At 36.4% G+C, this 26,125-nt stretch overlaps 1 protein-coding gene across 1 annotated transcript in view; it reads right to left on the minus strand.

Moving 5' to 3' along the window:
• The window catches only part of LOC145985703 (propionyl-CoA carboxylase beta chain, mitochondrial-like), a 68,091-nt gene that overhangs the window by 28,253 nt on the left and 13,713 nt on the right, over positions 1–26,125 (minus strand). The window contains exons 3-4 of the mRNA XM_083119768.1: positions 6,202–6,327; positions 2,244–2,390 (exon numbers count right to left, since the gene is read on the minus strand). Coding sequence (XP_082975894.1) covers positions 2,244–2,390; positions 6,202–6,327 — 273 coding nt within the window. The remainder of the gene's footprint in view (positions 1–2,243; positions 2,391–6,201; positions 6,328–26,125) is intronic.

The following is a 26,125-nucleotide window of genomic DNA, read 5'->3' on the forward strand; positions in this document are numbered from 1 at the left end:
GGCACTACATTTAGAGGCACTACAACATAAACATTCTGTAAAAATAAATTTATTTTTCATGCATGTGTGCGTAGCCAGAGTTAACTCAAGATAATAAAACATAAATTTTATATATATAGATATTCTACTATATTTCAAGTAAGATATGTATTCTTAGTAATGAGCATACAATATAAAACAAAGAAATGTGATTTAAAAATTCCAAAAATTGGGACTGAATTTTGGAAATTAATTTATAAGGCAAGCGGATAAGAGCAGAAAGGTGTGGTTCGATTTTTGACTGCTGGAGGGTGAGATATTCATCGATGCATGTCTGTTGCTGGAGTGGCAGTGGCATAAGAGATTCTGAGATGGAATCTTCTCCATGATGATGTCCACCCCTACTCTTCTAATCTGGTTAGAGCAGTGGTTCTCAACCTTTTTCAGTCTGGTACTCACCTTGAAGGATATTACACTTTATGGGAAGCCCTCTTTTATGCTTGGTTAAACAAATTACACATACTTTATTCTAGAAAAGTAAGTATGTAATTTAAAATACTAATTTACTTTAGTCCAACACCTAACTAAACACACATGCTGAAATTGAAAACAACATTTTTTTTTTTACTCACCGAACTAATGTGACTATTGTGCAATCGTAGAGCATGAATAACATACATTTGGAGTTTAGCATACGTACAACATGGGTAGAATTTAAATTGTTAAAGCAATATATCTTGGTAATTTAAATGCAATAGGTATTTAAGACACATTTTCGAGCCTGACTTTGCGACCCACCAAATGCCCTTTCAGGACTCAGCAGTGGGTTGTGCCTCATAGGTTGAGAAATTTCAACATCCCCGAAGTGAAAAATTTTTCCATTTGTGGTTTTCCCCTTCTTTGCAGACATTTGTGGACATCAGTTTCACTCGGATGAGGATGTATGTGACTGGATAATGTTGTGGATCCATCACAAGCCCAATGGGACAAATGTAATAACAGTTATGGAGATTACTTTTGGTGTAATACATTTTCAATTAAATGTTTTGGTGGCTGACCCAGTTTAATTTAACTGCCCCTTGCATAACATACTATGTATAATAGTATGTGAAAAAACTGCATTTTGTGATTACAAAAGAGATACTTAAATATTCTCATGTGTTTCTTGAATATTTTGAAACAAACCTCTGTTAAACTTATGCATACAGTAGAAGTGGAATACTAACCAACAAATATTAACCAATATTTTGAACAACTTTTAAGTATTACAATTTTCAAGAATTGATATCAGTGGGAATCAGTAATAGATTCATAATCAAAATGGGTATATGTATATATCGGCTCAGTGCTGATGCTGGACAATACATTTTTCTAAACATCATCCGAGTCTCATGTATAAAAGTTATTTTAATAGTAAAGTTGGTCTGTACTTGTAATTATCAATCATTAACTAGTTAGAACTCCTGAACACAGAGCACACAATTAAAGAACAAAATAATAACAGGAAGTCCACCACAATGTTTCACTGGTTTCTTGCTGGCACCGTGACACCTGTGTGAAAAATATTTCTGAAGAAGTCCATTGACATCTCTACAAACACATCATTCCATATACATATACAAATTTTATATATATATATATATATATATATATATATATATATATATATATATATATATCTATATCTATATATATATAATTGATAAAAGCAAGGAGGGCCAAAAGGGCTAAGTAAAAATCAAAGAAGGTAAAAGGAAACACTCACCGGACAGTAGAAAAATTCAAAATTTTCGCTAATTTCATAGCATCATCGGTGTGAGGAGAAATAGACGGAACCGGAAGTTCTATTTCTCCTCACACCGATGATGCTATGAAATTAGCGAAAATTTTGAATTTTTCTACTGTCCGGTGAGTGTTTCCTTTTACCTTCTTTGATTTTTATATATATATATATATATATTCTTTTTTGTAGCTAATCAGTGGTGATTTATTCATTCTAGTTTTTTTTTACTTTTAACCACTGTTAAAAGTAAAAAAAACTAGAATATATATATATATATATATATATATATATATATATATATATATATATATATAATATATATATATATATATATATATATATATATATATATATATATATATATTAAATTTAAATCAGAATACATGTACTACAATTCTGCATGCATTTATAAGTGTATTTTCTACTAAGGAAGACATTTATGCCATTTCACATGGCAAACAGCACCCATCAGATTCATTACCTGTGGAATGACACCAGACGACAAAACATTTCTCTCAAATATATCTGCATAGCCTGCCAGCGACTCCACGCCTTCCTGAATTCTTGCACCTCCTGAGTCATTCAACCCAATGACAGGTGCTCCAACTAGCAATGCTTGGTCCATTATCTGAAGGAAAAAAGAAGTTACATGCATGTTTGTTTTCTGTCAACATCCTCTTCGATTAGTACATATTAAAAGCAAATTTAAAATAACTGTTGTTTAATATGCATAGTATTGGCATGAATGAATAATGAAGAGTAATTTTGTTAGAGATCTCTAAGTATTGATGAAACTGATTTTAATCAAGATTAAGGTATGCATACCATGTGAACTAATAACACTGAAATGTAATACAGTTATTATTATAATCATACTAAACATCAGGCAGAGTAATTAGCATATCAGTGAATTGGTTATCAGTAAAATTATTAATATAATTTTAGAGACCTCACATATCTACAAACAGCCTGTCATTTAGTGCAAAATTATTTCATCTTGTTATTTTTATGCTTATAAACTTATAATTCATACTATGCTTTAGTTTTGTAAAGCAAATATCTAAATACAGTTTCTGTTTCAAAGCTAAACTTATTATAAGAAGTAGGAGAGTTATTAAAGTTATATCCGCAAAACTTAGTTGTAAATGTTCTATTAATTTCAACCCCATCCACTTGTGAACCCGATGCTTGACTGTTGGGTTGACTTCTGGTTCCTGTTGTTTCCTCGCTTACCACTAGGGGTGCTGGTGTAGCCATTTCGTCTGCTACTGATGGGTTTGAGTTGTTGTAATTGCGGGAGCCAAACATGATGTGCCTGACCACTGTCGATGTTCAACTCATGCGGAAAGTGCATATTTGCATGCGTCTATTTGATTTTTGTGTCGATTAGGGTGTGCGATGTATGTCTAACTGAAATTTTTGGATCCTGTGTTTGTTATACTTGAGGTGCAGATCCATCAGATCCATCAACGAGCGTATACAACAGCACTTAACGGATGCAAAAAAAATCCCAACCCACTACCAGACTAGCAAGGTACCTCAAGTTTAACAAACACAGGATCCAAAAATTTCAGTTAGACATACATCGCACACCCTAATCGACACAAAAATCAAAGAGACGCATGCAATTATGCACTTTCCGCACGAGCTAAACATCGACAGTGGTCAGGAACATCATGTTTGGCTCCCGCAATTACAACAACTCAAACCCATCAAGCGAGCAGACGAAATGGCTACACCAGCACCTCTAGCGGTAAGGGAGGAAACAACAGGAACCGGAAGTCAACCCAACAGTAAAGCATCGAGTTCCCAAGTGGATGGTGGCCTGCCACTGAAATTAATAAAACATTTACAAGTAAGTTTCGTGGATATAACTTTAGTAACTCGCTTACGACTTACATTATCAACAGCGTTGTTTATTCCTCTTAAAATGAACTAAACTTATTATAGTCATCTGATTACATACATTAATTTTGAGGTTAAAAACCACCCATCCTCTTCAAGAACAATTAATATTAATATAACTTTTTGTTTCTTCAATGGCTGAATTTATTTACTATGCTTGATATTTCAATGTACTTCTCAGACATATTTTTCAAGTACCAATAATACAATTAGTTCTTATTAATTTTAATTATAAGTTGAATATGGGCCAAGGACCATTTGCAAAGATTTAAATAAGGATTCTGCAAGGAACACTTGCAATATTTTTATCAAATTGGTAGAATATTAGAATTGGTAAATCATTTAAGTAAGTCCATTTCTAATTCATACACATATTACATATTTTCAGCACAGATACATAATATTGTAATACATGATTGGAAGCACAGACTCTCATGGAACAAGATATGACTTATTTGACTGTAAGGCCCTCCAAAATATTCACTCACAAGGAGAATGGAGAATCAGACACAAGATAAATTTAAAAAGATAAATCACTTTCCCCTTTACTTAATAAGAAGAAGATCTAACTGGTCAACTAAGAATGGAAGAAATTCAGATTCCAAAGATTTTTGGAGGAAGAAAGTTGGGGAAACCATGCTCCAGAAATGACCCTAAATGCCATAGGTACATGTATATACTGTTACATAGATACACTTTTATTTTAGGTTGATTTTTTAGCCACTTTTGACTACCGATGAATAGATCTTGAATTTTAGGTGAACAACTGATTGTTTATAGTGCCTAAAATAACCTATTTTGCTTGTTAGAACCTATTTTAGGTTTACGAGTCTAAATCTAACCTTTTTCATTTTATAAGTTTTTAATATATATATATTTTAGGTTTTACGTATGTTTTAGATAGGTTTTACAAGATTATTATATCACACAGAGGTATTTGCTCTGTTTAGTAATGAAAAAATCACTGAAAAACATGTTTGAAACATACTCTCTGTCGATTAGCACCCCACGTCCAAGCCCATGATGCTCTTTCAAAGATCTAAACAAAGCAAAAATGTCTCCTGCCAGATCTGGTTACTCTTTTATAGCACCATGGCCGTGATAATGACATTATATTGTTATCCGGGAATCCTTTATTTTTGATTTCATACAAGCATCCATGGATTATTGAGATGGGTGATACCGCCAGATTTAGATGGTGAAAAGTAAGAATAAATTGTCATCACTTTAAAGTTGATGGCAATACCAGCAAACCCCCTCCCCCCTTTTCTTCTTGCTACCTAAAATTACACGAAGTGACAATTTATCAAGCTTTCGAAAACCTAGCTCCTTGAATGTCAGTTTTAGCACCATTAAGGTGAAATTTAGCTTTTTATGTTTATCAGGTTTGGCAACACTGTAACAGAAGGGGGAGGTGATCATAGGAGGCAAAGAGAAATGCATTACGCTTATTGGAGTATTATTTTAATTTGTTTTCTTGGGAATATCAAACTCTGATGGTGCAGAAAACCACACAAACAGAAAATAGACACATTAAAGATTTTCCTGGTCGTCAAAAAAGTCGTAACTCTCATTTGATTGGCTGTAACTTGAAGTTCTCCATAAGGAATACATGGGATTCTGCAAATTCTTATTCATCGTATTTTTCAAACATAGTGTCTAGCTTAATAACGAACTTTCAAAACTGCTTCCACTTGCAATGTGGAGAGAAATTCATACTTTCTTCTACAGTCGGGATTTTTTTCCGATGATATTGTAATAAAGGCACACTTGGTGCAAAACTGTCACTCTTCATCTTAAGGTCTTGATTAATTGATTGGTTTATTTTGATTATTTTAGTTCACTTTATTGCCACTTTTGGCTAATCAGAAAGATGAAGATGAATGATGATATGATAAAATTGATGAAGGGACACACGCAAAGAACAATCAACACCAGATTGGGATTTGAACCTGGGATCGCAGCATATGTTAAGCACTCCGTCATGGACGCCTGCACATGTGGTCTTGAGATGTGTGTTGAACAATTTACATACAAATTGTGTACATTCTTGATAAGATTCTGCAATCTGATTTCGAATCTGAGGAGGAAATGTTTACGTTATTTTTCATTACTTCTATACTACATATAGAAAATGTGTTTTTGGTAAGTTATGATTATATAATGCTGTATCTTTAAAAAGATTGTCACAGAAAAACATTCATGAATGTGAGAAAATGTTTATAAATTGCAACCTGCAATAATGTACATCTATGGAAAGAGGACATTTTGTAGATTTCAGAAAGGTTTGGTAAAGAATAACAAACTCAGAAACACACTATGAATTTTTGAAAAACAGCCAAATAACCCACTCTCTATGGAAAAAAAAACCTTCAGGCCAGGCCAGTCCACAAAGTATTGAACTAAAATCCAGGAAAATTGTGTGACATTTTGCTCCATTGGGACCATGAAGACTGAATGCATAATGCAGAAAATTGTAAAATTCAGGAACAAAGAATTGAATGTGCAAAAACATATGTAATCCAGACACTTACCTTACATATTTTCTTAGCATGTATGCTAGATAAGCTTCCACCAAAAACAGTGAAATCCTGACTAAATATATATGCTAACCTCCCATTTATCTGCCCATGGCCAGTCACAACAGAGTCACCTGAAAACTGAACAAAGAAATTTATTAGCTTACTGTTTAACTGCAGCAAAGGCACATGTTAACAAGCTATATACCTATCCCTCAGTAGGTACATAATTTTCCTTCATTTGTTAATGTTTTCATTTTCCCTAATAATACACTCAAGTAATCAGAACAAAACATGAATGCAACGGAATGCATGCAGATTTCAGAAATTGTATTTCGCACTTATTTTGTCAATAAAATTCACAAGCTTTTTTCCTTAACATGTTTTGCCAATTCCTTCGTCCTGCACCAAAGTGGTGATTGGACTTTATTTTGCAAATTCAGTTTCCTTTGGTTCTTTCATGTAAAAAAAATAGAACAGGCAAAACACTTTTATGTGCACTCCGACTCCCATGCCTTATGTGCATCATTGTTATACTCGTGACAGATGGTGTGTTATGAAAACAAAGTGCAAGCCATGTGTTTTGGTCATAATAACCAACATGGATGGTGTGATTGGTGCACACCAGTTTCGGTCATTATGACAGATGTGGCAGAGTACAGGCTAAGTAAGGTTAATTGGGACTCGACCTACAGTTTAAAGTGGGATCCAAACTAGAGATGGCCAAATCTGGATTTTTTAAAATCCGGATATCGGAGGAATATCAGAGGGAATCTGGATATTGGTGGGAATCTGGATTTCGGAGGAAATTTGCGATCAGTGTTGTTGCAGTAGTATTGTGCAACAGTCCTTTGTTTCGGCCAAACATGCCCACATTGCTCGATGGCTCCTTATCTGTCGTAGCAGTTGCACAAGAGCGATATTTTGATAGATTGGACAAGTTCGCGCTTCAGTTTAATTCACAAGCACTTTCTGACGCCGAAAGAATCTAATCATTTCCATCTGCTCCCTGAGATTACGTGCTTTGGAGCTCAAGCAATGAAATCGTATACAACACAAAATATCATATATATTTCTTTCTGCTTTGGACCAAACTTTTCTTGCTCTCATGCATGGGTGGAAGGTGCGAAGGGGTTTTTCAGAACCCCTTAATTTTCGTCCGCATCTGCCATGTCACGTTATGTATGACTTACTAAAACTTTGTCCTCACAATGGAGTAACACCGCTGTCATTGTAGATAACAGACATTGATCGTAATCTGAAGAGAACCCGCATTTGATTTCCTCTATTAGGAGGGGGGGGGAGGAGTCTCTACAAATATTAGTGGTTGTTCTCTATCTTCCACCATTACTATTTTTTTTGTTAAAAAATTATTTTTCTTTTTTAAGACACAGTATATGGATATTGGCGTGCATAAACAAGCTTTGTTCGTTTAAAATTACAAATCATGCGCTTGTAGTGGCCAAAGCAAACAAAACTGAAACAAGTCACTGGTAGTCTTCAGTTTAATTGGCATATTTTCATAAAAGCCTATTAAATGTTTATTGGTATTTGATGTAATGGCTAAAGAATGCATCTTTTCTTTATTTTCAATATCACACCCCCAAAATTTCATTCCACGCCCCCTCAGCACACCTACATGATTAATACTGGCGCAGTCGCTGCCCTTGTATCATACGTACAAAATAATATTGAGATTGCATCTCATTGTTGCGGAACTGATCTCATGTACCAACTTTTTCTTAACCTGTACCAATTATTTTATGGTCAATAGAAAACATAAACTAGTGCAATCATTTCATAAAAGAAGGGAAATCTACTATATTACTAAGCGCAGTCGGCTTCTTTTATGCGCAGTGCCAGAAAATTTTGACCGGCTGGGCAGGAGCCAAATACTGAGTTGACAGATATAAAATTTGAGTTTCACACACGGATATTCCCTCGCCCTCTCCTGAATTCCTTTGTATTTCTTTCACCGTTTCCCATTGCTATTGTACATCTTATTTTTCCCTTCCACAATTTTTATCTGCTTGTATTACCCCCATCCTCCTCTCTCTTGTCTTTTAAAAGAATATATGCATGCATGGGTAATCCATTCACATAATCTTCTGATTAAAATTCTCCTCTATCCCCTCCAGTCTAGAAAAAAACAGCGAAAGTAACCGATGTCATCATCATCCTATCATTCCTATCCTTCGTTCACACTTTAAACTGTAGGTCCAGTCCCGATTAGCCTTACTGTGCATAAAGTGGACTTAAAACACCAACTCAATCAATCTATGTGAATCTTGATATGACCTCCTTTGTTCTCTCATTTGTGTGTCCCTTCCCTGATGCCCTTCAATTGCTCAGTATGTACTTTGCTTTGTACAGTCATGGACACTTCTGGGTTGCAACAATTCCATTGAAAGTTAATGGAATTGTTAAAACACAGAAGTGTCCGTGACTGTACAGGGGATATTTTATCTTATCCGTTTAAATTAAGAAGAAATTTATCATAGCCCATACTTTATTAGTTGAACGACATATTGCATTAATTGATTTGATTTATTTGTTGTATTTAGCTTCGCTTATCTTTCACTTTTGACTAATCGCGAAGATGAGGATGAATTTGAATAAGATGAAGCAGATGAAGGTACAATCACAAACACACATGGGCAGATCACAAAACCACAAAAAAGCTCCACGTAGGTTTGTACTGGCTGCGCGTCCAGACGCCATACTCGTTAGTCTGCTAAATGCAGTCCAGGGTGTACTACGTGGAAGACAGGCTGACATTGCATTGGTAGATTAAAGTATATTGTTAAATTCACGAGACAATTATTGAAAATATGGACCAAAATCCATTTTCCCTCCAAAATTCGCATTTCCTCTGTAATCAGTTATCCTTCCAGAACATGTTCTGCCTCCGTAATTCTTCTCGCTCCGAAATCCGGATAGTATATTTTCCGAATCCAGATTTTTTTGGCCATCCCTAGTTGTTAGTTACATGGTAGTGAAGAAGTGCAGTTCTGTCGATCAGCGATCTGAACCATTCCGAAACGCAAAAGTGCTTTTAGTGACGACTTACAGAAACAGTTTCCTGACTTCAGGCCTGGAAGAAACAACACCGAGGCAACGTGTCAATTTATGTTATTATTTTATAAAGCAAGAGACATTTGCCTATAATGAGGCCTATTATTAGTTACACGGAAATGGTGTAAAATTGTTTTACAGGGGTGTGTGATCTATAAGCTCACCAAAACAACAGTAAGCACAACATGTGTGTTCAAAGTGCTGCAACTTCGTCGAAACTTAACTTTTTGCAATCTAACGATGTCCTGAGTTTATGTTTGTCATCTGGTAACCCTAAAGTCGTTGCAGTATATATATATATCAGGGTGGCTACAAACAAGCAGAAATGAAATTCCCTGACTTTTCCAGGTTTTCCAGGACAAAATTCACATTTTTCCCTGACAATCACAAACTAAACTACATCGATGTTTTTGCAAATGGAAATAATATACTCATACAGATCCACGTATGGTTTTGCCAAGTACCAATATTATCTTCTATTAAACTGACTTAATTTCTCTATTCTCTATGATTTGAATTCAAACTGCAAAATAGTGAATTTGGAAAATTATTAAAATTCACAAGCTAAGGAAGGATTATGGAATTTTGTCATACACAGTAAGTTTAAAATAAAATACTTGATTATTTTTAAAGTTACGACTAAATGAGATAAGAGTGAAGAGTGATTGATTAAGAAATACAATTTGTAATTTATCATTCTCCTTATACAGTGCGTCCATTTCGATCTGCAGCCGAGAGATCGGGAGAAACGTGGCGGGCGGCGCTGACGGAGATGCCGACATTTGAGGCCTGTAATGCCCGCTTATTTTTGTGGATATCTTGCAAAACGAGCACTACCCTGTGTTATAACACGCAAAAGTTCTTCTGTAATTCTTCCAAGTTCCACCCTTATATACACAAATAAATACGCTTTAGAAATTATATTAAGAGCCACAGATAATACTCTGTAAAACATTTTAATCATAGTTTTGACCAGTAACGTCCTGCTTAAGTTTATATCCTTGAAAGAGTTTTGTGTCGATGGGGATCGTTTGGAGGTTTCGAATGTTCAACACTGTATCAAGATTACGCTGCAGACGAACCGTTAAAAGCTAATGGTGTTCGTGAGCTTCCTTGCAATCCGAAATCTCCTAGCTCAAGTTTTTTGTTCCTTCGCGACTACAGAGCTGTGAATATAGTGGCAGGCAGATGTAAACCAAGAGCGTGTTAATTTCGTACTGTGCGTAAGAGTGTTATTCTTGGTTACTTGCCGTTACTTGTTTGTGTTATTGCAGTGTGTATGTGTGTTGTGTCAGTCAGACGATTGGAATGCCAGCCGCAAGGTTCACGTTAGAACAAAGAATTTTTATGTATGACACTTACGTGAAAACAGACTCGTGTCGAGACGTGTGTAGGCAATTTGTACAGAAATTCCCAGGCGTGTAGGTGGACATCACTTTGAACAACTCTTATAACACAGGTTAGTGCTAGTTTTGCAATATTTATATAAATGTCTGCATATGTCCATAAAAATATGCGGGCATTACAGGCTGCAAATGTCGGCACCTCCGTCAGCGCCGCCCGCCACGTTTCTCCCGATCTCTCGGCTGCAGATCGAAATGGACGCACGGTACATTCTCAGTATTATATGTTGATATTTCCACTGAGGTTTGGAACCCTCTGTTTGCAAAAACTATGAGTGCGGACTCATTTTTCAATGCATAAAGCTACTTCTCTCTTCTCTGTAAAGCAAACAACTTAACTCTTGCATATAAGTGAAACAACTGAATCGAACAAAATAAAGTGTCATATTTCCTTACATTATCGATGGGATTTCTGCTTCAGTACAGTATATCCAAGTGAAGTGCTGTGAAACTGACAACATGAAGTTATACCATTAATGCTGACGAAAAGGGTATGTAAGTATTAGAAATTTAACGCAAGGAATTTATAGAATTGCATTGTATAGATATCCGATTTAGCTAACCAACACATTAAAACAGGAACACTCTAATAATAAAAGCTTCTGAAAGTTCATATACGAGGGGCATCCTGAAAAAAGCTCCAATGGTGCCTATACGCAGCACTAGTGGTCGGAGAGCGACACACACACACACACATGAAGGCAGGAAGAAGTGGCATGTAGCTGTAATCTGGTACAGTTGCAATGCAGCAGGTTTAGGACAGTTCTAGGTTAAAGATTGCAGCTCTCATAAAGTCTCCCACCGACTGCGATGTAGCCTACATTGCACGCTCAGAATTTGGCACAGAACCACCAGGAATCGTGTGATTTGTGCAGACCGGACGTCGTGAGTGATAGTATGGTCAGACGATGGTGCAGACAATTCATGGAAGGCCAATCAAATGTGCACAAACCCCTAACAGCTGAGTACACACGGGCCCCTTGCATCACTTCAGGCGAAAGATCTTAGACCACTCCCTGTGACCGACTTTCATATCTTTGTTTAACTGAAGAGGTTTCTGGCAGGGCAAGGATTTGACAGCTACGTTACGGTAAAGATAGTTCCAATCTTTGCTGTCAGACACATATACCATCGGCATACAAAATTTAGTGCCATGCTACGACAAATGACAGAACAACGGTGGTGATTATGCCGAAAATTAGGTTAGGACTCACTGTTACTAATACAATAAATTACACCTGATATTCTTGTTTTATTTATGCCTAATCGGTAGGGACCTTGATATATATTTTTCAAATTGGTATATTTTCTTATTTTTTATTTTTTACATTACGGTGTTATTTTTCCCAAAATTCACATTTTCCTTTTAGCGCATTTTCTGGCAAATATCTGAAATTATACCTTCATGGTGTTTTTAAACTACTGTTTCAAATTGTAAGTCACATGGCTTACGCCTCTTTGCGAGAGTTTGATATCTTGAAAGTTATTTTGGGAAAGTTATTAATTTTAAGGTAAGGATTTTAGATAATGGACTTTTGGTGTGGAGTTAGGGCCCCACACTTTCTTGATCACGGCTGAAGGTGGGGGTGATAGTAGTAGGGTTTGTGGTACAACCAGGACCGGAAAGTATGAACCCCCCCTCATGCAGATTTGGCTACACTTAAAACTTGCTCAACATGCCCATATGAGTTTTTTGCTCAAGTGTGGAACCCTGTCTAATCCAAGATTTTTGTAAAAATACCCTCGGGAATTTCCTGAGAAAGTATGACCCCCTCAGATTGATTTGCCTACACTTATAAAAGGCACTTCTGTGAGATTGTTGTCCATAAACCTGTTAAAAATATGCCCCTCTTGATATTTTTTTGACCACACCTAAAACTACGCCAAACGTATTAACACACCCACACCCACACATATTTATTTCCGGTCCATTTCTGGCCATTTCTGCCCACTTCCGGTCTATTTTCGGCTATTTATACCCATTTCTGCCCACTTCCGGTCCATTTCTGCCCACTTCCGGTCTATTTTTGGCCATTTCTACCCATTTCTGCCTACTTCCGGTCCACTTCCGGTCTATTTTCGGCCATTTCTACCCATTTCTGCCCACTTCCGGTCTATTTTCGGCCATTTCTACCCATTTCTGGTCCACTTCCGGTCTATTTTCGGCTATTTCTACCCATTTCTGCCCACTTCCGGTCTATTTTCGGCTATTTCTACCCATTTCTGCCCACTTTCGGTCCACTTCCGGTCCACTTGTGGCCTATTTCTGGTTTATTTCTATTGCATCATGTTTTGCAACAAATTATTACCTAATATTATGCATTAGGCATGTGTTGTTTTCTGATTAATTGGTTATGACATAATGTGATGATGTGGTGTTTTCTGATTGGTTTAAATAAGCAGGGTTTCTATTGGCTCTATAAATCTATATAAGCCAGAACACAGTGCAGATTCTTCACCATTGCTGGATCGGCAGTGGAACCCACATCGCGGGGGATAGAACCTGAACAGGCTCCACCAAAGTATAGGAGACTTGAAGCATATAATTTGGCGGAATAACCCAAGTAAGGTTATAGAAACAATATACACTGATGCAATAAAAGCCAATTTTTGGCAGGGGGGGCCAAAGTGGTTCCTAAATACAAAATAATTATTATCTCAAGAACTAATTGACATAGAGCTATGCAGTTTTTTTTTGTCTGCACTGAACCCAACTGATATTTTTTATTAAGCATAGAATTTTGATTTGAATCCCAAGAAATTTTATATAATAAACAAACAACAAAAATACCAAAGCCAAAAATATTAACATACACACATACAAATCACACTGCTGAACCCAACTGATATTTTTTATTAAGCATAGAATTTTGATTTGGACCCCAGGAAATTGTATATAATAAACAACAACAAAAATGCCAAATCAAAAACATTGTAATCAATGCAATAAGAATATATCCAGCCCCAATTGGGCTAAGCATCAAAGGAATTGTAATCCAGACAAATGCAGAACTCCCACAAAAATATGCCCTAAATGCCATAGAGAATATAGCATGCAATACTTCACATATACACATAAAGGTACTTGCTCTGCACAGTTATCAATATTGCCCCCTCAACCATCTACATCTGGTCTGAAAAGGAAGCATGAAGCACCTGTTAATGCTGGACCGGCAAAGCAGCCACGCTATGAACCCATCCATAGCAGTCTTAATGGCCAATTAAGGGATTACCGGTTTGTATCAGAGCCAAGATGTGGAATTAAGACTTTTTTAAACAGTATAAATCCTGATGTGCAGGCAATTCTAAATGCACAAAATGGCTCTTATAAGCTGTCCCTCAAATTGTTTACACAATATAAGAAGCCAAATGGCACAAAATTTACACAGCCCTACATAACAGAAACTGTACCTGTATACTCAAATACAAATTCAGACAAAATAATAAGCAGTTTGATAGATCAATTGAATATTAAACACTCTGAATTTGCAGCAAAAGAGTCTGGATGTAGCCTATGCGGTTCTCCACACAAGTTATATGTTAATATTTCTGAATTCAACCCATTACAAGGTTCCACTTATGTGCCATTACCTGCCAATATCAAAAACAAAACAGCCGTGGTTAATATAAAAAATAATGACGAGAAATGCTTTTTGTGGTGTATTTTAGCTGCTTTGTATCCAGTTTCAAGGCATCCTGAGAGAATAAGTTATTATAAACAACATGAAAATGATTTTGATGAAGCAATGAAGGGCTTAGAATATCCAATGTCTGTTCAGAATATTGATAAATTTGAAAAAAAGGCCAGGCACATCAATGGCAAACAATTATCTATTAATGTATTTACTTGTTCTACTGGCCGTGAAAATTGCTTGATAGATCCTCTCAGAATCAGTACACTTGATGATGAATCTGCTGTTCCGATTGATCTGCTCTTAATTAAACGGGATGGCACAAATCATTACACTCTGATACATAATCTTGAAGCTTTAGTCAGAACACAACTAGACAAAACTCATAGAATATTCAAGTTGTGCAGAAGATGTTTGTCTGTATTTGATGGTCAAAAAATGGTGAATGGTGTTTGTGAAGTGAATGCAGAAATTGCTAAAAACAAGTTAATTGAGCATCTGAAATACTGTGGGAATCATAAACCTGTTCATATGCTTATGCCTAAGCCAAGTGAAAATGCAAAATTCAAAACATTTGAAGCCTTGTTGGAACACCCAGCATATATAGTCTGTGATTTTGAATCAAATCTCAAACCTCTTGCATTCTGTAGCCCAGATCCTGATGAATCTTCAATTACACCATACCAGCTACATGAACCTTCCAGCTTTTATTATGTGGTTGTACAGGGTGGTGTGGTTAGTAAAGAATATTTATACATGGGAGCAGATGCCATCAAAGAATTTGCACATAGAATAGAAAATGAGTGCCATGACATAGCATCTAATATCTTATTAAAATCAAAGTCCATGTTGCCTTTAACAGAGGAACAGATTAAAGATTTCAACAATGCAGAAAAATGCCCGGTATGTGATTCTGAATTTTCAGATACAAATATCAAGGTTCATCACCATTCTCATACAGATGGTAAATTCTTAATGGCCCTGTGTAATAGCTGCAATATTCAAATCCAGAAACCAAAATTTGTTCCTATATTTTGCCATGGTGCATCCAATTATGATTTTCATCATTTAATCAGGTACGAGGGGTTTGACAAGCAAAATTTAAATATTTTAGCTGAAAATAATGAGAAATATATTGCCATTAACAAAATAATTAAAGTTAATGGTGTTTCTATTCACTTAAGATTTCTTGATTCCTACAGAATTTTATCGGCTAGCCTGGCTACACTGGCCACTCAATTATCTGATGATCAATTCAAAATCACATGTGCTTTGTTTCCAAATCAGGACCTGAAATTAATTAGGCGGAAGGGTGTATATCCATATGATTATGTTACAGATTTTTCTAAATTTGATGAGTGTTCTCTGCCACCACAACAAGAGTTTTACAGCAAAATCAGAGGATCTGGAATCACTGATGAAGATTATCACCATGCCCAGTTGATGTGGAACAATTTAAAATGCCAGACATTTGGTGATTATCACAAGGCTTATTTAAAACTTGATGTGACCCTCTTAGCTGATATATTGCAGGCATTTAGAAAATCTTCCATGGAAAATTATGAGCTGGATCCAATATATTTTTACAGTGCTCCGGGCCTAGCATGGTCTGCAATGTTTTTAAACACTAAAATGCAATTGGATCTGATCCAGGATCAGGACATGTATCTGTTTATGGAGCAATGTATAAGAGGAGGCATGGTGCAATGTTCTCAGAGATATGCCAGAGCAAATAACAAATATATTCCTGATTATGATCCAGTACTGCCATCAAATTATATACTGTATGTAGATGCCAACAGCCTCTATTGTTATGCTATGATGGATAAATTGCCATATGCAGGGCTTGAGTGGGTGGAAGATTTCAATATTGAGGATCTTAAGAATTTTGATGGCAGTAACTATGGCCTGTTCTTAGAGGTTGATCTGACAATTCCAGATAATTTACACAACACATTTTCTGATCTGCCCCCAATTCCTGAGGTTAAGTGTTCACCTGGCTCTAAACAGAAGAAATTGATGACGACTCTAGAGCCGAAACAGGATTATGTCATATATTACAAAAACCTCCAGTTCCTGATGAATCATGGTGTTCAAGTGACCAAAGTTGGAAAAGTCTTGAGGTTCAGGCACTCAAGATGGTTGAAGCCATATATTGTTACAAACACAGAGCTTCGAACATCTGCATTGAGCCAATTTGATAACACCCTGTTTAAATTGATGGTCAATTCAGTGTATGGCAAAACAATTGAAAATGTCAGAAAACATATTGATGTTAAAATAATTACTGACCCCAGCCGGAGCAAAAAATTGATAGCAAAGCCCAACTTCAATTACAGAAGAATTTATGATGAAAATGTTATCTAAACTAAGTGCTTTGTTAATTATTCATCTGAACGGCATACTTACAGATGTTGATGATGAAACAGGTAAAACATTGTACATATTTAACAATAATTTAAATCATTACCAATTACCTGTAGGTGGTCAATTACAATTTATTACAACCCCTGAGGGTAATGTCAAGATTTCAGTAGGGAGAAATATTTATAGAATTAAGCACTCAAACATGATTTCTGGCACTGTATATACTGTTTCTGCTGGTGACTGCTTATATATTGAGGTCCCTGGATCCTATGACAAGCTTATACCCTTTTTTATAGAATTAAGAATCAGATATTCTATAATAAATAACCACTAAAACAAAATGCCTAATGATATATTTGGCCATACAAGGCATGAAGATCACAGTGATGAGATTCTGATGCTTGATGTCAGATTCAAGAAATTAAGAAGTGATTTACAAGCTTTACAAACCACACTCAATGCCAGTCTTCAACTAGAAATTACAAATTTACAAACACAATGCATGGACCCTCTTCTTAAAATTGACTCAGAACTCAAATTATTGCTTCAGAAATATACTGATTTGGCCACATTAGATAATTTTCAAAGTTTAGAAGAAGCTGTAGCAGCTCTTGAAGCCAAATTTAAGACCCAGGCCACCAACTCTGAGCAATTGAAACAACAATTGGAAGAGCAGATAAATAATGTCCAGACACAGCTCCAAACAATTGTCAAAAGCATAAAATCACAAGAAGATTTTGATCTAGTGATTTCCACTCTAAAGGAACAGATTCAATCACTCCAAATACCTAATCTGAGCCCCTTGAAAATTTTATGAACAACTTGCCATCTTCTGATGCTTTGAGTGCAATAACTCGGAGTGTTGCTAACATTAAGCTGCAACTTGAAACATATGAAGATTTTGGAAAAATTCAAAGTACCATAACCCATCTTGAGGGTACAATAGCAGCAGTGCAAAGTGATTTGACAAATGTACAAGAATTTCTAGAATCCCGCCTGCCTGGTATTGTAGACACACTTGTCAGTGTCCAGCAACAGATCACAAAGCTTGAAAACCTCAACACTGAATCTGAACTATCTCATTTTCATCACTTGATCGATGATATCCAAACAAAACTTGAAATTTTACAACAATCAACACCCACTCAGGCAGATATAGCCCTGCTCCAAGATGCTATGCAAAATGTGGCTGATGCTTCTGAATTAAATAATGTGAAATTGGCACTTGAATCTTTGCAAAATACTGTAACAAATCTGCCTACATCACAGGAACTTAAAAATATTAAGAGAGCAGTGAATCGCATATTGAAATCAGAAGATATCAAGAATATCCAGACAGAGATCAAACAACTTACTCAGACAGTGGCAACTCTTCGAAACAATCAACATATTAATGAACTGCATGCCCTGTTTGAGGATATCAGAAGACAGGTCCATGATCTTACTGCTCAAAATTCAAAATTGGCAGTTATTGAAAATTTGCAACAAATTGTAGCCAATATCAAGCAACAGCTAGGGACCATGGAATCCAATCAAGCAAATGCCCTGTCTGTTTTTGCCACCCAGCTTCAAGAAATTGTGCAACAATACAAGAAACTTGTTGTGGACATAAAAATCAAGCCAGGCCATGATGATGTTGTTAGGACCATCAATGAGCACCTTGAATCTGTAACAAGCAGATTGCTTACAGCAGAAAAAGAAATAACAGGCATAATCGAGAATCCAAAACATACAGTAATTCTTGAATTGTACAGCATCCCCAACAAAGAATATGATTCACCATTTACACCAGGTGGCAAAATATATATGCTGTCCCCTGCTCAATTTTATTACCAGTTTTTTGTTGGTGGCACACTGAGACCAATCAAGATCAAATATTGGCTTCAACCACAGGCACACCACTACCCCACCTTATCAATAACAAATGCTGACAACAAACCAAAAATCACCAGTGTAGAGTTAGAGGATTTTACAGATCCCAATACATTAGAAACAGCCTATGCTGAAGATGATGGCACTTTGGAATTTAAAATACAAATAGGGGACAAATTATATTTAGAAAATCCTGCAGTATCAGCTGCTGAACACCCCATAGTTGCAATATTCCTGTTTTCATATTATGTCTAGACAAATTATTGTTGATGAATTACACAGACAAGCCAGACATAATTATAAGAGACTGCCAGTAGTCACAAAAGGCATAGATGATTTATGGCAGAGCGACTTGATTGAGATGGCAAGTGGACAGCTGAAAAACTTAGACAAAATCAACAAGGGCTACAAGTATCTACTCACTGTAATAGACACATTTTCAAAATTTGCCTGGGCTGTGCCACTCAAATCCAAGACTGGAAAATGTGTTACAGAAGCCTTCAGGACAATCATCAATCAGAGTGGAAGATCACCGCGCTATTTGCAAACAGATAATGGCAAAGAATTTTATAATTCTGTGTTCCAACAATTTATTAAAAGCCAGTCAATAAAACATTATTCGAGTTACAGTGATCTCAAAGCCTCAATTGTAGAGAGATTCAACAAAACCCTAAAAAATCTTATGTATAAACAATTTACACTTCAAGGTAATTATAAATGGCTTAATATTCTTCCAGAACTTCTACATAAATATAACAACTCGGTTCATTCCACAATCAACATGAAACCCTCTGAAGTAACTTCATCTGATGAGCAAAAATTGATCAGGACTGTTTATTATCCTAGATACCAGCCAACAACAAGAAAGGCCAAATACAAGGTGGGTGATCAAGTAAGAATCAGCAAATATAAGCACTTATTCAAAAGAGGCTTTACAAGAAACTGGAGCACTGAATTATTTACAGTGGTTCAAGTTAAACCTGGGACCCTTAACACATATATAATAAAAGATCACCGAGGAGAAATTCTCAAAGGCAGATTCTATGAAGAAGAACTCAGCAAAACTAAACAGCCTGACACATATCTCATAGAAAAAATCATCCGCAGAAAAGGCAACAAGTTACTTGTCAAATGGCTAGGACTTCCAGAACACAGCTGGATCGATGCAGACAAAGTGATAATATGAGCACCTGGGATGTTATAAAAAGGCTGCCAGAACCTGAACAGCAGATTAAGAGAAATGGCAAGTTGCTGCCTGATAATATTAGATGTCTTATTGTTGGGCCATCAGCTTGTGGTAAAACTACACTAATGATTGATAATTTTTTATTGGCACCAAACTGGTTAGACTGGAAAAACAGGCACTTGTATGTTTTCTCTAAGAGCTTGGAACAATTAAAATATCAGCAGCTGATGAAGCTATATGATGGATTGGATATAGCCACTTTTGAATCAGATGTTAAGCCACTTCATGAATGTCTCGATAATTCTGTTGTTGTGTTTGATGACATTATACTGGATAATCAAAACAAGGTTAGAAATTTCTTTACACAGGGCCGACACAAAAACATTGATTGCTTCTACCTGGCACAGACTTTTTCTAAAATACCGAAGCAGCTGATCCGAGACAACAGCAATTCTATATGTGTGTTTCATCAAGATCATACCAACCTCAAACACATACATGATGAATATGTAGGTGGGGACTTGAGCTACAATGATTTTTCCAAGTTTTGCAGTAGGTGCTGGAACCAGGACAGTTATGGGTTTGTCACAATTGATATGACAAGAAAATCCAATAGTGGCAAATACAGAAATAAAATCAACAATTTTCTAGACATTGAAACATATATAAATAACCATGAAAAGGCCAATCATTGATGATCTTAAATTAAGAGATTATCTTGTAAAAAGATTTAAGGGATGGAAATCACAGAACCGAGGAATTTATGAACAACACAAACAAACAGAACAGCCTATTATTGATGCTATTAGTGAATTAGGTAAAAATATCAAAACTGTTACAGAGCAAAATCAAAATTTGATCACAGAGCTTGTACCTGTAGCTGCTAGGAACATATTAGATTATCCAATCACCCCACTTTCCAGTATTCATACACCTAGTCCTCTTGCTCCTCGAAGAATTGAAGCTACTCAGGATCCTATTGAATTGGGTCCTCTTGCTCAAAAATATTTAAGCACACCTAAAGACAACAAAGATGAGGTCTTTGGCTTATATGCTGACACAGAGCGTGATGGTAGCATCATACATAGAATTGGCAATTTCAGAGTAACATTTATGGGAGATGATCTCATTGTATATTCAGAATCTCATCTTGGACAAAGAGGTGGTTTTGTTAAATATCCCGGCACACCTGGATTGTGGGAACTGATGACTAGGAAGAGGCCTGGCAGCTATACAGATCAAGATTATGAACATTACAAAGAAATATTAATAAAATCAGATGCTCTATACCAGAACAATGATCCCACACAAAAAAGAGTCAAGTCTAGCAGTGGAGCAAAATACAACAATTTAATCAAGCCCATATGGTCACAGATCAAGACTGGCAGTGGAATCAAACAATACAACACCCTGCCTAAAGAATTTGTCTGGGTTGATGATGTCAGGAAACTTGTAGATAGGTTATTGGTGATAGCTGGGGAGGAAAATGCTGGCAACCACAATTTTTACAATGAAAAGGTTGGAATTATGGACATGATAAGCACAAAATTGTCTAATTTTATAGTGAATGACACTAAGGGGATTGGATATCTTATAAAAATTATTAATACTCTACCACCTAAATTTTGGAATATTTCTGAGGGCCGGGGGTTGTTTAATGACATTATAAACAAGCTGCCATTTGAACTACATATTCCAGGCTATCAGTATTGTGGTCCCGGTACAAAATTGGACCATAGATTAAACAGAGGTGATCCTGGTGTTAATCCCCTAGATGCTGCTTGTAGAGACCATGACATAGCATACAACACACATACTGATCTTGACAAGAGACATGTTGCAGACAAGAAATTAGAAGAGGCTGCATTTGGTAGATTTGTAAGCAAAGATGCTTCTTTAAGTGAAAAAATAGCAGCATTGGGGACCACCATAGCTATGAACACCAAACAAAAACTGGGGTGGGGGCTGTGAATATGTATATAATAAACCTACAATGAAGGCCAAGGGTGTTATGTATCAAATACCTTATGCAGGTCTTAAATCTCTTAAAACTATTGATAGTCTTTTAACCAAAAAGCAGCGCAAGAAAAAAAGCTCTTGTATTGCCAAGGGCCATGGTATGAAATTGTTGCTTAGTAACCCCCAATTAAAAAAAATACAACAATCCAGGAAAAATCACATGTGGGGGGTTTCATATTTACTATCCCGGCCATCTTAGCAGCACTTGGGGCTGTTGGGAGCTTGGCTGGGGGATCAGCTGCCATAGCAAAAACAGTAATAGATGCCAAGAAAAATAGGGCAGAATTAGATGAATTGAAGCGCCATAACCTGGCCATGGAGAAACAAGGCAAAGGTGTTAAGAGAGCCATGAATAAGTTTAAAAAAACAAGAGCCGCTTACAAACCAAGATATTGAAGCTTTAATCAAGCCACTGGGCATCAAAAATTTTAGAGGTGTGTACATGTCTGATTCTTTACCAGAACAACCACTCAACAAAGAGTGTGGCATTGTTAATTTGGATAAGTACAAAAATCAGGGCACTCACTGGATTTGTTATCTTAAATATTTAAACAATGAGGCATTTGTGTTTGATTCATTTGGAGGTGATCCACCTGAAAATTTAGTAAAATATCTAAAATCAGCTAATCTTTATTACAATAATGCCCGTGTTCAAAACTTCAAAGATGTTAATTGTGGACATTTGTGTTTATCTGTTCTTAGATATATGTCTCAAATAAATAAACCATCAATTGAAAATTTTCAAAACGCCTTGTGGTATTTGAAACATCATGGGGGTATTCCATCTCACCAGCCAAAATTCAATATTGAAACTCAAATTACATGATGATATAGTGTATCCCAAAACAATAGCTCTCAGAGCATTTTATGGCATGTACTTGATCCCTAATATTACACACCACAACAACAAAATTGCAGTAGGGGATCAAAAAATTGTCATCACTCCAGGGCAATATAATCTGTCCACTCTAAATGCTCAATTACCCAGAGGTATAGTATTAACTCAAAATTCTGTCACTCACAGAGTAGAGATTGTATCTGCTACAGAAACAGTGGATCTGGGTACTATAGGAGAGCTGTTAGGCTTTGAGAACAACACAAAACTTGAACCAGCTATCAAACACACTGCTATTAATATACCTAAATTCTTAGCCATAGAGACTCTGAATATTCACTGTAATGTGGCCGAGGGTATGATCACCAAATCAAATGGCATAGGCACTCACAAACAAACTGGGATCATTGCAACATTTAAACCTAATTCTGAATTTATGGAGCCAATCATCTACACTCCATCCCCAACATTATATTTTCCTGTGTGCCATAATAGAATAGATAACATTGAGTTGATGGTCACTAATGAAAAAGAAGAATTAGTTGATTTTGCTGGAGCCACAACAACTGCTATCATAGAGATTAATATTTAAATAAAAATACATACAAAAAAAATGGAAAATATTGAGAGTTATGAGCTACAATCATTCCCCCCAAACAGGAGGACATTTGCAAATTTAAATCAACCCAACACAGAAATTGAGGTTGATCTTGATGTAGGGGATGGCTTTATACACCCCCACAGAGCAGATTTATACATCAAATTTGATGTTGTAAAGCTCGATGGAACAGATTATCCGGCAAATTCAAATATAAGATTGATAGATAATTTTGTGCCGCATCTGTTCTCTGAAATTGAGATCAGAAAACATGGTGTTGTTATAAACAGAGTGGATTATCCCGGCATTACCTCCACAGCTTTGGCCACACTAAAATTATCCAAAACCGAGGCTTCTTACTACAAAATAGGTGGATTTGAGGCTGGTGATAAAATTATATCTAAGAGCCACACAGTGCTGTTCCCTATGCGCCTGTTGCCAGGATTCTATTCAGATTACAAAGATATTATGTGGAAGGGTGGTTTAAGAATCACATTTAGAAGAGCTGCCAATGATAATAATGCTTTGATGAGGTACAGCACATTAAACTCTACAGGGGAAGCTCTGCCCAATACCCTACCTGATGAAGGCAAATGCATTATTCAGACTATGGAGCTAAGAAACCCAGTTGTTGAATATGAGGCCAGTTATGCTCTTAAATACAATGCAGATATAATAAAAAATCCACAAGTACCTTTACAATTTTATACATATCAATGTGTACAGAAGCCTGCCGCTGGTACTTATTATGTGTTTGATGCTACAAATTCATTCTCCAGTATACAATACGACATGCCGGATTTTGTGGTGGTTCTGTTTCAGACTGGAAGACACAATAATCAGGAAAAAAAATCAAGTAGATTTGATAACTGCAACATCAAGAACATATATCTTAAAAATGGCAGAAATGAGGTATTTCCTAGAGAAAATTATAATTTAGACATTTCCAAGGATGATTTCCTTAAATTATATGAAGCATTTACAGCATACAAAAGGGTCACTACTGGCAATACTGACATGTATTACACACCAGATGAATTCAAAGCACAGAGACCCATGTTTGTAATCAACACTTCAAAAAGAAAACAAGTTGTGGTTAATGATAGGACAAATATTAAAATTATCTGTGAATTCCATGAGGCATTACCTGATGACACCATATGTAGTGTTATTCTCATAGGGGAAAAATCATATGTTTATGATGTAAGGAATGAGAGAGTCACAGAGCAATTCTAGAAGATTTTTGCATATTATATTGTCTTAATACTAGATATACAAGTTGAGCCTGGTGCCCAATTGAACTTAAACCGGAAGTAAATATGTGTGTGTGTGTGTGTGTGTGTGTGTGGGTGGGGGTGTGTGTGTGTGTGGGTGGGGGTGTGTGTGTGTGTGTGTGGGTGTGTGTGTGTTAATACGTTTGGCGTAGTTTTAGGTGTGGCCAAAAAAAATATCAAGCATATTTTTGACAGGTTTATGGACAACAATCTCACAGAAGTGCCTTTTATAAGTGTAGGCAAATCAATCTGAGGGGGGTCATACTTTCTCAGGAAATTCCCGAGGGCATTTTTACAAAAATCTTGGATTAGACGGGGTTCCACACTTGAGCAAAAAGCTCATATGGGCATGTTGAGCAAGTTTTAAGTGTAGACAAATCTGCCAGAGGGGGGTTCATACTTTCCGGTCCTGGTTGTACCACAAACCCTACTACTGGTGATGTGATCAGCACCACACTCCTGGCTACCTTTATCCCTCAAAGTTTCCTCAAGGTACCAGCTTCATATGATGCTGGGTGGGCACCGGAGCAGTTTGAATAGGTGGAAAACATCCCGGTTCTCCCCCGCAGGGATCGACCCCGGGTCTCTCGCATAGTGCGCACTTAGCTTGGTAATTCAAAACATATCTCGTGCGACAAATACGAAGATGTGGCTCCCGTGTGACGGTAGATACGCAGTCGATCTTCTGTTATAACCCTGCTACTTTGCTCTGTGATGCAAATGGTTTTGATAGAAGTTGAAAAAATCGTAGGAAATAAATGATTTAATGTGGCTGTCGGAATTATTCCACGTACGTATAACTCTATAGTTTAGTCTTGAGTAAAATGTTGGGAAACTTGCATGTTCTACGTACACAAACATGGCCTACAAAAGACAAGAATGGTGGATTTCATGGAATTTTTCGTTGTTTTAAGACATTTCTTTAAAAAAAATCGCTGAAAACGCTAACAATTCGCATTTTTTGCCAAATTCGCATTATTTCGATATTTCGAACGGGCGAAAAATGTGTCCAAACATCACTGCACATTCCTAAACATAATTTCGCAGTAATTACAATTTTTCACGGTTTTGGCGTTTGCGAAAAATCAAAGTACCTACTAATTGGAAATTACTTTCTGGCCACCCCTCGTATAAATCAGTAGATGGAAAGTGAAAATTTAGCAGGGCTGGCAGAGAAAAGTGAATTCTTGAAGGAAGTGATTTGCTGTTATGATTGAATGATTCGAGTAAATATGATATTAAAATATTTACGTATTTATTATTAGTATTTTATTTCATAATATTGGACATTAACTTCACTCAGTGAGAGATTTAAGACCATCTCTCACGAGATTAAACAGACAGGACAGAGAGTGGCGTTATTTCATTGCAGTACTAGTGCTGCAGTAAATTTGAGGTTGGGAGCATGCACTTGCCAATTTTTAAAACGTTCACCAATGCAGATTTATGTTTCACTTTTTCGTGATAGAATTCAATTATGTATATCCCGTTTGGTTGGATTCTTCTTGATATCTATGAATATTGCATGTCATTGTAAACGTATGTTAACTTGTGCGAAACCAGTAATACGTCAGGATGATAAAAGAAAGCCTTCGTAAGCACTGCTACATTAAATAAGGTGAAGTGAGCCAGAAGAGTAATAAAATTCCAGCAGCATATTTGCAGTCTAAAGCTCTTC

Source organism: Lepisma saccharinum, chromosome 3 (genome assembly GCF_977018435.1).
Source record: "Lepisma saccharinum chromosome 3, izLepSacc3.1, whole genome shotgun sequence".
In the NCBI taxonomy this organism is placed as follows: Eukaryota; Metazoa; Arthropoda; class Insecta; order Zygentoma; family Lepismatidae; genus Lepisma; species Lepisma saccharinum.